This window comes from Trachurus japonicus, chromosome 16 (assembly GCF_045865225.1).
Source record: "Trachurus japonicus isolate A0001 chromosome 16, Traja_1.0".
Classification (NCBI taxonomy): Eukaryota; Metazoa; Chordata; class Actinopteri; order Carangiformes; family Carangidae; genus Trachurus; species Trachurus japonicus.
Window position 1 is genome coordinate 31,773,758 of NC_140922.1, and position 14,402 is coordinate 31,788,159.

Consider the following 14,402-nt stretch of genomic DNA (forward strand, 5'->3'; position numbering starts at 1 on the left):
AACAAGAAGCTCTTAATCATATTAGAAATATCAGACTCTAATACCCACAAGACAGTTTTCCGAAACAAACAATTTTCGTATTACTCTTGAGATTACACAGTCTGTAGCAGCAGGTTGAAATGTGAAGGAAATTAACCAAAGATCAACTATCACATTGATTAAAGTGCATCATTATTTTTAGTTTCAATTCTCACATAAACTAGTTCTGGTTGCCCTTCTTTGGTGTGACCTAGTATCAGCTCAGCTCTGTGCTGTGCTTATCCTGTCACGTTTACTTCACTGATGTAGTAGGTTTTAGTTTTTTACAGTTTTATACATTGATGTTTCCTGGTTTCTTCTAAGTTATTCTTATTTTGCACTTTTCTGAATGTGATGCTGCTTCCTGCTGAACACATTCCCCCATCATAACTCTAATCCATGCAAGTATTAAAACCTATTAGGTGAACCATTAGGTTATTGTGCCCTCTGTGGATCATGAATATCTGCTGAATGTCTTCGGCCAGTCCTCCAAACAAAGCTGCAAACCAAACACCTCTCAGATCAGGGTCAAAGAGACAAAATATTTGTAGAGTACAACAGTTGAGTAGTTTAAACAAACTGTACTCGATACCCTTTAACACAGCTAAAAAAAAAAAAAACCTGTACAGGAGAAGATGAGGTGTGATATCCCCCCCTTTAGTCTCGCTGCAGCGTACACCGCGCGTTGCTGTTTCCTGTCCCGTGGTTTCAGCCCTCCACTCGTAAGAACACTGAGATAGAAGTGTACCTTAGACATTGGGCTCGATGGTTATCACATTAATAACAGTTTCTCAGCAGCAGCGATATAAAAAAGCATGTTTGCGGTTGAACCAGATCAGTGCTCATGGTTTTTTGGTTAACAGCTCCACTTACGTAACAGCGGCTTGGTTTTTTTGGTCAACAGTTTGGATATACAGCAGCTTATAGTGTCAATTGCTTTGCAGATATCACCAGCATTTGTGAATGTGGTTTTAAGAGTCTGTTTTCATGGCTAAACTGTTGTGTATATACAGAGAGGCTAGTTCTACTGCTTTAACAGAGGTGGCTTCATCCTCTCCCCCTGCGGTCGTCTGACCCTCGCAAAACAGTAGCAAAAAGGAAACTGAACTAGAGCAGGCTGCTGCGATGCACCACCAGCACTATTTTTAGCTTCCGATGATTGCAGCAGCTTTTGACGCCTCGACACTTTAGCAGATGACTTGTATTTGTATTGATTGTTAGTTGCAGATGGTCTTGTTTATCAGTCACATTCAGAAATGCCAGCAGGACTTTGTTTTCTCGTGCCGTGTAAACTTGTATTACGAAGAGAAAAAGATTTTGATCAAATCATTTCAGAAATTGTTAGAGGACAAGAAAAACTCAGATATAGGAGTGTTTATTTTTTTTCTCATACCTGACAAAGCAAAGCATATAACTACATTTATGCCAAAGTCTTACACAGTACGGCTGACCGGCTGTGTCCTCCTCTTGCAATAATTGATTGGTCCTGCTTGGATTTTGGATAAGATCGTCAAGCAGGGACACAGATGAAGCATAAGAATGGAAAATAAGTAATGAATCTTTGTGAAACTTGATGCAATCGTCTTGTGGGAGCGTTTTAATCCTTTGCAAACAGTCATCTCGGCCAGCTGATCATCCTGTGAAAGAAGGTAACAGCAGAACAAGGCATCAGACTACAGTTCAGGGGAAAAAATATGTATTAATATAAATGCTGCAGGTCATTGAGACAGTATAGGCATCAGGATGCATCCTCTGGGGATCTTGAATATCAAATTCAAATCAATCATTGTTGATGCTTAAACCTTGGAATTGTAGAAGTTTAGGTACAAAAAGTGCTCTGTAAAAGTGAGAATACCTCTGACTCTGATATTGATGATATGTCCAATCCCACTCTCTCCTGTTTCACATTCAGCCTTGCACTGATATGCACCAGTGTCCTTTCTGGTCAGGTCTAGGATCTCCATCACGACCTGTCTGCGTCTCATGGTGAAGTCAAACTCGGTCTCAAACTCGGTCTCACTCACTGTCGTTAGATATTTCCTGGGGTCAGTCAGTGGAGCATTTGCAGAAACATTATTCCATACGACGTGCACATGCCCGCATCGCTCCAAGTCATACTCAGCCGCGCAGGATAGTTGTACTGATGAACCTCTGGTTGGAGTTAAGTTTCTTTCTTTCTGTGTATGGACCTCGACAGACTCTAGAGCACAAAGTGAACAAGGAGAAAGAAAAAACAAAATGTTTCAGTCATGTTTCATCTTATAGATTCACTGCTGAAAGTAATTACTTGAACTTTTCTATTCTTTCAGAAACTTTTAATTTACTATATTTTGTTTCTTGTCGTGTTTGTCGGATGACAGTTGTTGACATCGGTATATACTGTGGTCTACTGTACCATTGGAACGGAAGTAAACGGCTAGATGTGTCTTCTAATAGAAGAAAGGAGAAAACAAATACGTGAAAGAAGCTGATAAATCAGAAAATGTTTACCAACCTCTTTCCTGTGACACACTCATAGTCACCAGCAGCAGCAGCATCAGCACCGTAGGTCCAGAGAGCCAAGTCATTCTCCACAGACACAGTGGACGTTAACACTAGTAAAGATGAAGGACCACGACACGAGGTAAAAATGGCAGTGGTTAAATTGAAAGTATCTCATACACTCTGTTGTCGCAAGTATCAGTGTGTCTGCTGATGTGTGGGCGGAGGCTGCACATCTTCTCTTTGTTGTACAGTGTGTATGTGTGTTTCCGTTGTCTATGAAAACTAGACACTCGCCACTCTCTCTTGATCTCTTGAACAAAGTGCAATTTTAGTCATTCAAGCAGTTTCTGGCATCTGAGGTGGGGTGCCTGAGTGAGTCTGTATTGAATTATTTTTGGATGCTTCAACCTTGATTTTCACTCTACATTCCTCTCTGTCCATTTTTTTGAAAAGCCTAAGCAGTTCCTCTTTGACCTTTAGAGATTATTTGTGCAAAACCTAAAGTGATTCCCATGAGGGGTTCTGAAGATTCTGCATTCACAAGGCTAAAATCATGATTCTTTTTAAGGCCACTGTGACCTTGAAAAACTTTGACCATTTATCAGAAGTTCCATAACGTTGTTACCAAGATATCGTGTCTAGGGATGTCACGATCATACATTTTCTTGGTACGATTATTGTCAAAGAAATAATCACGGTATTACGGTTCTCACGATTATTATGGATTAATTCATTTCACAACACTATAAATGTGTAAAATCAAAGATAGTCAAAATATAATTACATTACTCATTGTTTACACAAAATATTTCAAGTATCTATTTTATATGACCAACTATTAACCCCCCAGGGGAAGCGTTTGAAATATTCAGGTCATAAATTGTCATCTATACCAAATGTTATGTTTATTTTAATAGTTTTTTGTTTTATTTTGTGTGTTTTTTTAAATACAAATGACACACTAACATTTAAATTTCTACCAATTCAATGTTACGTTAAATAAATGGACCATTATTGGTGCATTTACCTTCATTTTGGAGCACATCTGCCGATATGGTTCCGACATAATCTATTTTGGGAAATGAAGATATTTAGGAACCTTTACGATTAAATAATTGTGGTGTTTAATACCACGATTAATTGTGAAATCAAGTAATCGTGACATCCCTAATCGTGTCCATTAGAACTGGACAGGAAGATAGACAGACAGACAGACTGGCCCAGACTGTCGCCTGTGTGGTGGCACAAAAATAGTTGAAGTACCACACATACAGGACGTGAAATCATTGTGGCATGACTGTACATGGGTGCGTGCTCAAATGCACGCTACCAAAAGTACCTCATACTTTTGAAAAGAGGAAGATAGGTAGGTAGGTGGGTAGGGCTCCAGACTGCCCCTAAAATTTGGGACAGAATAAGTAAATTTTTCATCTACTTGTGCATGTGCAACCAGTAAAATTGCTTCTTTTTTTAACACAGGTGAAATGTGGAAGGAGCGACTCCAAGAATCTGGAATTTGTCATTACAGGCGGCAGGCCGATGTGTGTGAGAATCATGAATGAAAAGGAAATTACAGAGGATTTAAAGTGTGTAGCCCTAAACTTTCTGCTTGCCTGCATCATATTTAGCGGCTCGTTGTTTCTTTTATAAATAGAATTGTGAAGAAAATGGAGAATCAAATAAAGCTATGCAATAAAAACTTTCCCCTATTTGTATAAAATTGGAAAATTGGAAACTTCTAAGTGACTTTAATTGATATTTGAGTCTATGATTACATATTACACATTGTAACTTCCTGCAAGGGTGTTCTGTTATTATTTCAAAGAAAGAGAGAAAACTCATATAATGTGGAAATCAAGAAGTTGGCACATACATCCATTTATGGTCATAATGTCTGTCGTAGTCATCAGATTTTTTTTTTCATTATTTGTGCTAAGTGACATACTGTATCTCGATGTACATGGGAAGCAATGATCTTTCACGCCCACATGTCACCACAGGAGAAGTGACTAAATTGCCGAGAATATTCAACCAACATAATATAGTTTGTTGCCGACCATCAACGCTGTTGCTGCAGAGCAGAGAGAATGGAGGGAAGACACTATATCAATTATCCAAATGTTGACAGGACGGAAGGAGCAGAGAGGAGACGGGATTCCCAGTCAGGTAGGTTAAACTTCAGAATTAAATATTTCACTATTATTTCATTTATTTTATTTATTTATTTGCAAATTAATTTTATTTAACAATTCAAGCTCATGTTTTTCTTATGTTTAAAAGCACTTTCAATGTACTCAGGTGTGTTAGTGTGATGTGTGATAGTGTGGAGAATCTCTGGCTCATTATTGAGTTATTTTCTGTTTAGTATGTTTATAGAAATGTATAACGCCTCTGTCTAAAGTGAATATACACATTTATAGTACTTCTTTCTTCCCTCTTTAAGTTAAGGTAAAAGCGTTGCAAAAGAAAAATACAGCAATGGCCTGCATGCAAAACAACATTTTTTTTCTAATGATAACGGAATTATGGTAAATACAATGCATGTTTTTCAACCATCTACAGGGGCGTCAAAAATGTACAGACTGGTTGGAGTCAGTTTTGGCCTGCTGTGCATCATACAGTCCACTCTCAATGTTTCTTTTCGGCTACAGGCTGGTAAGTATCATCCACCGCCTTCAACAAGGCACTGTGAAAAAAGTAACATTACAGATTTCAGCATGTGTGTGTGTGAAACAGAAACTAAAATACAAACATCTCCTTTTCCCTTTCTAGCTGGAGTTGGTAACAAGTCGACTGAAGACGTAATGCATTCAGAGGGAGACCAACTGAATCAACTTGTAGGCCAACTGAATCAAGAGAACCAACAACTTCTTCAAGATAAAAACAACCTGGTGCAAGACAAACAACAACTTCTTCAGGACAGAAAAAAACTTCTTCAAGATAAATACCAACTTGTTCAAGAAAACCAACAACTTCTTAAAAACAAAAAACAACTGAACCAAGAGAACCAACAACTGAATCACGATAAAAACCAACTGGTTCAAGACAAAAAACAACTGAACCAAGAGAACCAACAACTGAATCACGATAAAAACCAACTGAATCAAGAGAAAAACCAACTGAATCAAGACAAAAAACAACTGAATCAAGAGAACCAACAACAACAACTAACGAACAGAAACTTACAAGAGAAGGTCATCCAACTACAGAATCACATAGATAGTATACTAAAGCCAGAACCAGGTGAGTACGTTTTTTAACCCTTATTAATTCATGTGTTTTTTTGCCAAACCAACAGTCCCACTCTAGGGATGTCTCAGTTTGTCAGTAATACAAGACTCATCTTATCCCATTCTGTCTTGTTCTATAGCATCCCATGTCATTCCAATGTGTCCTAACTTGTGAATGTTCCTTAGAAATTCCCCCAAGATGTCCCCAGGGATGGAAGACATACAAGTCCAGCTGTTACCAACTTTCCTCTAGGTCAGACACCTGGGGAAACGCCAAACAAGACTGTGAGGGGAAAGGAGCTCATTTGGTGATTTTTAATGATCACGAGGAAGAGGTACTTGTGATTTTCCTAACGCAAATCTAACATGGTGTTTAAATGTGAGCTTATTCAGTCCTCTCTTTCCCCATGTCTGGCGTTATCCTGTTAGTCTGAACTCAGCTGTCTTTATCCATAATGGATAATAAACCATCTCCCCCGCAATCATTTCTCAACAGGAAGCTGTACGTAAATTTGGAGCTGTCAAAATGTGGATGGGATTGTATTTCCATTATTCACAATCGACATGGGCGTGGACATGGACATGGATGGATGGATACTTGCTATCTCCTGAAAGGCAATGCACTGTTTCCACAGTTTTTCACCTTGGACAGGCTAACACACACACACACACACACACACACACACACACACACACTAAATCTAACAGAATATGTTCTGTGTTGTTTGTAGGAGCTGGAAATTGGGATGGGGGATGCGTTGGACCGGAAGTTGCATGTGTGCATCTGTTGACGGTAGCAATCCATACTTAAACACTTGGAACGTTGAGAACTGTCAGGCACATTACAGATGGATGTGTGAGAAGAAGCAAGTCTTTATCTGATCTCAGAAAGACTCTGATAACAAACATGTACAAATATTTCCTTTATTGCTATTGTTGATTTGAATGAGTTTCATGACTGGTGTGTGTGCTTCATGTGGACCTGCTAAAATGTACTAACACCCCATGACCACAAGAGGGTGTTAGAGAATCTTATTTTGATATTTTTTTGCACCTCCTACCCCTTCTGTCAGTGAAATGTATTTCTAAGATAACGAAGGCAGGGATTCGCAAAGGCTTTGCAGCAAGCATTCAATTTACTTAACATTTAATGCATCTTCCCAAACTATTTTCCCAAAGAGTTCAACTTCTATAGAAGCATGGCAATAAAGTTGGCTTTGAGTTTGCAGTACATTGCCTGTGTAGGTTGAAATTGTTGTAACTTTGTAGGTTTACTGCTTCTTTTTCTCTCAGGAGACAGCAATATCCATTATGTACACAAAAAAGATCACTGTAAATAAATGTGATAGCAATGGTACGTCTACTGGTTATTTCATTCTGAAGGTTTTAACAATGTTATACTTCCATTTAAAATCCAAGTTAAGGCAAACATTTTAGACCTTTATTTATCATAGACCCTGTGATGGCCCCTAAAGATGGGCAGAGAAAACAAGGAAATGAACTAAGTGGAGGGTGACGCAAATAATACCACAATACCATACAGTAAATAAAATGTCAATAAATTATTTGCTAAAACAAAAACTACACATAATCTAACAGGACAAAGATATATATGCATATAGATCTATATCCTTGAGTCCAAGGTTAACCCAAAGTTCAATGTATTCTCCACAATCTCGCCATAAATCTGAATTCTGCCTCTATCATACTCTCATGTCATACATCATCATTGTAATGATAGATATCACAAGCATTTGTGAATGTGGTTTTAAGAGTCTGTTTTCATGGCTAAACTGTTGTGTATATACAGAGAGGCTAATTCTGCTGCTTTAACAGAGGTGGCTTCATCCTCTCCCCCTGCGGTCGTCTGACCCTCACAAAAGGAAACTGAACTAGAGCAGGTTGCTGCGAGTGCTACCAGCAGCATGCACCACCAGTACTACTTTTAGCTTCCGATGATTGCAGCAGCTTTTGACGCCTCGACACTTAAGCACATGACTAGTATTTGTATAGTTGCAGATGGTCTTGTTTATCAGTCACTTTCAGAAATGCGCAGCAGGGCTTTGTTTCCTCGTGCCGTGTAAACTTGTATTATGAAGAGAAAAAGATCTCGCCAGTAAATTTGAATTTGATCATTTTGATAAAATCATTTCTCTAATATAGGAGTGTTTTTTTTTTTTCTCATACCTGACAAAGCAAAGCATATATGCCAAAGTCTTACACAGTACAGCCAAATGTATAAATAGTGACCAGCTGTGTCCTCCTATTGCAATAATTGATTGGAGCATTTGTGCAAAACTTGAAGAGATTCCCATGATTTTGCATTCACACGGCTAAAATCATGATTTTTGAGGCCGCACTGACCTTTAGAAACTTTGATCGTCAAAGTCTAATCACTTCTTCCTTGAGTGAATGATTATACCAGATTTTGCAGAAGCTCCATTACGTTGTTACCAAGATATCGTGCCCATTAGAACTGGACAGGAAGATAGACAGTCAGACAGACTGTGGCTCAGACTGTCGCCTGCGTGGTGGCACAAAAATAGTTTAAGTCATTGTGGGACAACAACATCATGACTGTACGTGGCTGCTGTTTTTATCATAACGACCAAACGCACACTACCAAAAGTACCTCATACTTTTGAAAGAGGAAGGTACTGTAGGTAGGTAGAGCCCCAGACTGCTCCTAAAGTGCAACCAATAAATTTGCTGTTGGTTTTTTTTAACACTGGTGAAATATGGAAGGGACGACTCTGGAATCTGACATTACTAGTGGCAGGCCAATGTACGTGAGGATCATGAATGAGAAGGAAATTACAGTGGATTTACTGAGTGCAGCCCTAGTAAGTAAAGTAAAGTAAATGGTGAACTAAATAAAGCTGTGCAATAAAAAGTTTCCTCTATACATGTATGGAATTGGTAAATTGGGAACTCCAAAGTACAACTGACTTTAATTTATATTGGAGTACTACATGATTACAAATTACCTTACCTTGAATACCAGTCACATAAGACCTGCAAGGGTGTTCTTTCCTTCTTTCAAAGAAAGAGCGAAAACTAATAAAATGTGGAAATCAACAAGTTCGCCATTTTTGGTCATACTGTCTGTCCTAGTCATCAGATTTTTTGCACGATATTTTTTTGGGGGGGGGTTTTTCATTATTTGTGGTGAATGACATAACTCGGTTTACATAGGAACCAATGATCTTGCACGCCCATATGTCTCGAGAAGTCAATATATTGCAGAGAATATTCATCCAACATAATAGAGTTCTTCACTGACCATCAACACTGTTGCTGCAGAGACAATGGAGAGACAACACTATATGAATTTTCCAAATGTTGACAGGATGGATCAAGAGGAGAGGAGACAGGATTCCCAATCGGGTTGGTTAATCTTCAGTATTAAGTATTTCACTACTACTTCAATTGTTTTATTTCTTTATTTTCAAATTCATTTTAATTAACAATTCTAGCTCATGTTGTTCTTTTGTTTAAAAGCACTTCCAATGTAATCAGGTGTGATAGTGTGTATATTTAAAAAGCGTGGCACTGTAGACAGTCTCTGGCTCATCACATTATTTTCTGTTAAAGGGATACTTCACCCAAAATCGATAATTCACCAATTTTCTACTCACCGTCATGCTAAGGAAGGGTTTGGAGAACTTTCTGAGTCATCAAAACGCTTTTGGAGTTCCAGGGGGGGGGTCCGGCTGGCAACGGATTTTCATATAATGTCGACAGAGAGTGCTCACTTTTGAATTGTCCAAAACACACACTATGAATCAGAATCAGTACCGTTTTTATTGCCAAGAGCAGTAAATGTCAGTTTACAGCACGAGGAACTTGAAACATCCAGATACCTCCATACTGCTCGTCCGTACTGACCCAAATGTCCTGAAGCTGCGACATGAAAAAGTTGTTTTGAAAAAGAATATTTGATCTCTGTTTTTAGCCTTGTTGTAGTAGTAGCTCCCAGTGGCTCTGTTGATGTTTGTGCTCATGCGCAAGATTTGCTGCAAGATGTTCTTCCGTGTTTGCATCATACATCCAATGGTTTACAAAGACGAACGAACATCAGCAAATATTGCGCATGCGCAAAACATCAACAGAGCCAGTGTGTTTTGGACGATTCAAAAGTGAGCACTATCCGCTGCCATTATATGAAAATCCGTTGCCAGCCGGACCCCCCCTGGAACTCCTAAAGCGTTTTGATGACTCTGAAATTATCCCTTTAGTATATAGAAAGGTACACCGCCTCTGTCTGAAGTGAATATACACATTTGTAGTAGCCTACTCCTTTCCTCCCTTACGGTTTAAGTTGAGGTAGAAGTGCTGCAAAATTAAAAAAGCGTTAACTTCTCATACATTTGTATTAAAAACAATCTGCTTCTAGTCAACTTCATTTCGTGTGGATGTGAATGCAGTGGATGAGATAACGCAGCGATGATAATACAGCGATGGCCTGCATGCAAAACAGCATTTTTTCTGATGATAATAGAATTATGGTAAATACTATGCATGTTTTTCATTCATCTACAGGGGCGTCAAAAATGTACAGACTGGTTGGAGTCAGTTTTGGCCTGCTGTGCATCATACAGTCCACCAAGAGAACCAACAACTGAATCAAGAGAAGCAACAACTGAATCAAGAGAAGCAACAACTGAATCAAAAGAACCAACAACTGAACCAAGAGAACCAACAACTGAATCAAAAGAAGCAACAACTGAATCAAGAGAACCAACAACTGAATCAAGTGAACCAACAGCTGAATCAAGAGAAACAACAGCTGAATCAAGAGAAACAACAGCTGAATCAAGAGAAACAACAGCTGAATCAAGCCAAAAAACAACTAAGTGACGAGAAACAACAGCTGATACAAGGTAAAAACCAACTGGTACAAGAGAACCAACAACTGAATCAAGCCAAAAAACAACTGAACCAAGAGAACCAACAACTGAATCAAGAGAACCAACAACTGAATCAAAAGAACCAACAACTTCTTCAAGACAAAATACAACTGAACCAAGAGAACCAACAACTGAATCAAGAGAAGCAACAACTGAATCAAGAGAAGCAACAACTGAATCAAGAGAAGCAACAACTGAATCAAGAGAACCAACAACTGAATCAAAAGAACCAACAACTTCTTCAAGACAAAATACAACTGAACCAAGAGAAGCAACAACTGAATCAAGAGAAGCAACAACTGAATCAAGAGAAGCAACAACTGAATCAAGAGAAGCAACAACTGAACCAAGAGAACCAACAACTGAATCAAGAGAAGCAACAACTGAATCAAGAGAACCAACAACTGAATCAAAAGAACCAACAACTTCTTCAAGACAAAATACAACTGAACCAAGAGAACCAACAACTGAATCAAGAGAAGCAACAACTGAATCAAGAGAAGCAACAACTGAATCAAGAGAAGCAACAACTGAACCAAGAGAACCAACAACTGAATCAAGAGAAGCAACAACTGAATCAAGAGAACCAACAACTGAATCAAAAGAACCAACAACTTCTTCAAGACAAAATACAACTGAACCAAGAGAACCAACAACTGAATCAAGAGAAGCAACAACTGAATCAAGAGAAGCAACAACTGAATCAAGAGGAGCAACAACTGAACCAAGAGAACCAACAACTGAATCAAGAGAAGCAACAACTGAATCAAGAGAACCAACAACTGAATCAAAAGAACCAACAACTTCTTCAAGACAAAATACAACTGAACCAAGAGAACCAACAACTGAATCAAAAGAACCAACAACTGAATCAAGAGAAACAACAACTGAATCAAGAGAACCAGCAACTGAATCAAGAGAACCAGCAACTGAATCAAGAGAACCAACAACTGAATCAAGAGAACCAACAACTGAATCAAGAGAACCAACAACTGAATCAAGATAAAAACCAACTTGTTCAAGAGAACCAGCAACTGAATCAAAAGAACCAACAACTTCTTCAAGACAAAATAAAACTGAATCAAGAGAAACAACAATTGAATCAAGCCAAAAAAACAACTAAATGACGAGAAACAACAGCTGAATCAAGAGAAACAACAACTGAATCAAGACAAAATAAAACTGAATCAAGAGAACCAACAACTGAAACAAAAACTGGTTCAGGAGAAAAACAAACTGGAAAAGGAGAAGGGACAGCTTCAAGTCACTAACAGGGACTTACAAAATAAAGTCATCCAGCTACAAAAACAAATAGATATACTTCAGACAAAGGTAGAAGCAAGTGAGTATGCTTTTAACCATGTGTTTTGTTATTGTTTTTTTTTTTGTTTTGTTTTTTGCCATACCAACACTCCCACTCTAGGGGTGTCTCAGTCTGTCAGTTCACATGTCAAGACACATCTTGTTCGGTTCTGTACCATCCCATCTCATCCCAATGTGTCCTAACTTGTGGCTGTTAGGTACCCCAAGATGTCCCCAGGGATGGAAGACATACAAGTCCAGCTGTTACCAACTTTCCTCTAGGTCAGACACCTGGGGAAACGCCAAACAAGACTGTGAGAGGAAAGCAGCTCGTTTGGTGATTTTAAATGATAATCAGGAACAGGTACTTGTGACTTTCCTAACGCAAATCTAACATGGTGTTTAAATGTGAGCTTGTTCTAACTTCAGCCTATGGATAAATATCATCTGGTCCGGTCCTCTCTTTCCCTAACCAACCTGTCCTGTCTGGTGCTATCAGTGTGAACTCAACTGTCTTTATCCAGTTTCCTATCCACCATTAACCGCAATAGATGAACCATTTCACCCACAATAATTTCTCAACAGAAAGCTGTATGTAATTTTGGAGCTGTCAAAATGTGGATGGGATTGTCTCGCCACAGGACAGGGGTGTGGACTTGGAGATGGGTGGATGAAAACAACTTATCTCCTGAAAGGCAGGTTTTCACAGTTTTACACCCTGGACAGGCTAACACATACACATACACATACACACATATTCATACAGACACATTCAACTCAGAAGAACTATTCTGCACTGATCTGACCCACACTTTCCAAATCTAATGAAATGTGTTCTGTGTTGTTTGTAGATACCAGAACCTGAAGTGGACATGTCCGATTTCAAGTTCGAGTTGCAGGTGTGCATATGTTGACGGTAGCAATTCATACTCAAACACTTGGAACGTTGAGAACTGTCAGAACCGTTACAGATGGATGTGTGAGAAGAAAGTCTCTATCTGACGTCAACTGGACTCTGATAACAAACGTGTATATATTTTATTTCTTGCTCTTGTTGATTTGAATGATTTCATTATTACAGTAAGACTCAGTTTCATGGTGTGTGCTTTTCTCTACATGCAGACCTGCTAACAGTGAAACACAAAACATTTACTGACTCCCGATGACCACTAGAGGGCGTTAGAGACTGTTATTTTGATATTTTTGTACCTCCTACCCCTTCTGTCAGTGAAATGTATTTCTAAGATAACGAAGGCAGGAATTTGCAAAGGCTTTGCAGCAAGCATTCTAACATATAATGCATCTTCCCAAAGTATTTTTCCAAAGAGTTCAACTTCTATAGAAGCATGGCAATAAAGTTGGCTTTGAGTTTGCAGTACATTGCCTGTGTAGGTTGAAATTGTTGTCATTTTGTAGGTTTACTGCTTCTTTTTCTCTCAGGAGACAGCAGTGTCCATCATGTATACAAAAAAATTATTGCTGTAATTATATGATAAATAAATGTGAAGGCAATGGTCTATTGGTTTTTTTTAACTAAGTGGAGGGTGACGCTTATTGCCATACAGTAAAGAAAATGTCAATAAATTATTTGCTAAAACAAAAACTACACATAAGCAAATAGGACAAAGATCTATATGCCTTCAGATCTATATCCTTAAATCCAAGGTTACCCCAAAGTTTAAAGTATTCTCCACAATCTCGCCATAAATCTGAATTCTGCCTCATACTCTCATTTTCCACCCTCATGTCATACATCATCATTGTAAAGTGTGATGATCTCTAACTTTTTTAAACAGTAAAGCTTCTCGATGTGCTGCTAGTCTCCCTGGATTAGCCGCTCCTGACTAAAGAGTCAGAGTCAGAAAATGTATTGCCATGTCAACAAGTGACAAGGAATTTGTCTTGGTTTGCTCTCTAAGTATACAATGCAAACACCACATGAAAAATACAAGCAGGGGACAGTATAAATTACAAATGACAGTACCCAGCGACATCATGTACAGTATAAGTCCAAAGTGCAGTGCTTTTAGTGCGAATCAATGTAAGTTCATGAATTTAGATAGTGAGCATAGTGGAGCATCGTTGCATCCTGAGTTCGTGAGCTGTCCCTGAAAAGAACAGCACGTCCCAGTTCCTCATCCTGCCGTCAGGAAGCAGAGAGGGAAGTCAAAGAGAAAAGGTCCAAAGAGGTCCGGTGCCGGGCCTCACATCAAGGTCTCTGACAACTACCTCTGACTCCACGCTGTTATGTAACTTCCTGAGCAGGGCACACCCTGATTACCATAACCCAAACTCTGTGGTGCACATGGCAGAAGTCATCCTGGTCCCTGCTGATGCTTTGATGTCCCAACAGCATCAACATTGGTTTCTTATGGCCATTAGTGAAAAATATAGAAGCTATATTTTTACCAAATTACAGTTGTCTTATAGTTGGACAATTGCCATGTTTTGCAAACAT

At 38.8% G+C, this 14,402-nt stretch overlaps 2 protein-coding genes across 2 annotated transcripts; one reads left to right on the forward strand and one right to left on the reverse strand.

Moving 5' to 3' along the window:
- Positions 1 to 1,506: 1,506 nt before the first annotated feature.
- Positions 1,507 to 2,714, reverse strand: LOC146972666 (uncharacterized). The gene is made up of 3 exons (XM_085803423.1): positions 2,513 to 2,714; positions 1,874 to 2,218; positions 1,507 to 1,655 (listed from the first exon to the last, which is right to left on the reverse strand). Exons 1-3 carry the CDS (start codon positions 2,583 to 2,585, stop codon positions 1,651 to 1,653), a joined length of 423 nt encoding a protein of 140 aa, XP_085659549.1. The 5' UTR covers positions 2,586 to 2,714; the 3' UTR covers positions 1,507 to 1,650.
- Positions 2,715 to 5,027: 2,313 nt separating this feature from the next.
- Positions 5,028 to 12,946, forward strand: LOC146972667 (uncharacterized). The gene is made up of 6 exons (XM_085803240.1): positions 5,028 to 5,221; positions 5,932 to 6,067; positions 11,837 to 11,984; positions 12,163 to 12,308; positions 12,530 to 12,639; positions 12,796 to 12,946. Exons 1-6 carry the CDS (start codon positions 5,028 to 5,030, stop codon positions 12,944 to 12,946), a joined length of 885 nt encoding a protein of 294 aa, XP_085659366.1.
- Positions 12,947 to 14,402: the final 1,456 nt, after the last annotated feature.

What these genes read in the sequence shown, in the direction of transcription:
- LOC146972667 (XM_085803240.1), top strand. Translation starts at nt 5,028, where the DNA reads ATGGTAAATACAATGCATGTTTTTCAACCATCTACAGGGGCGTCAAAA. An exon ending in AACATTACAGATTTCAGCAT is followed by an intron (nt 5,222 to 5,931) that starts GTGTGTGTGTGA and finishes AATTCCCCCAAG; the next exon opens with ATGTCCCCAGGGATGGAAGA. An exon ending in TCAGACAAAGGTAGAAGCAA is followed by an intron (nt 11,985 to 12,162) that starts GTGAGTATGCTT and finishes TGTGGCTGTTAG; the next exon opens with GTACCCCAAGATGTCCCCAG.
- LOC146972666 (XM_085803423.1), bottom strand. Translation starts at nt 2,585, where the DNA reads ATGACTTGGCTCTCTGGACCTACGGTGCTGATGCTGCTGCTGCTGGTG. An exon ending in GAGTGTGTCACAGGAAAGAG is followed by an intron (nt 2,219 to 2,512) that starts GTTGGTAAACAT and finishes TTTGTGCTCTAG; the next exon opens with AGTCTGTCGAGGTCCATACA.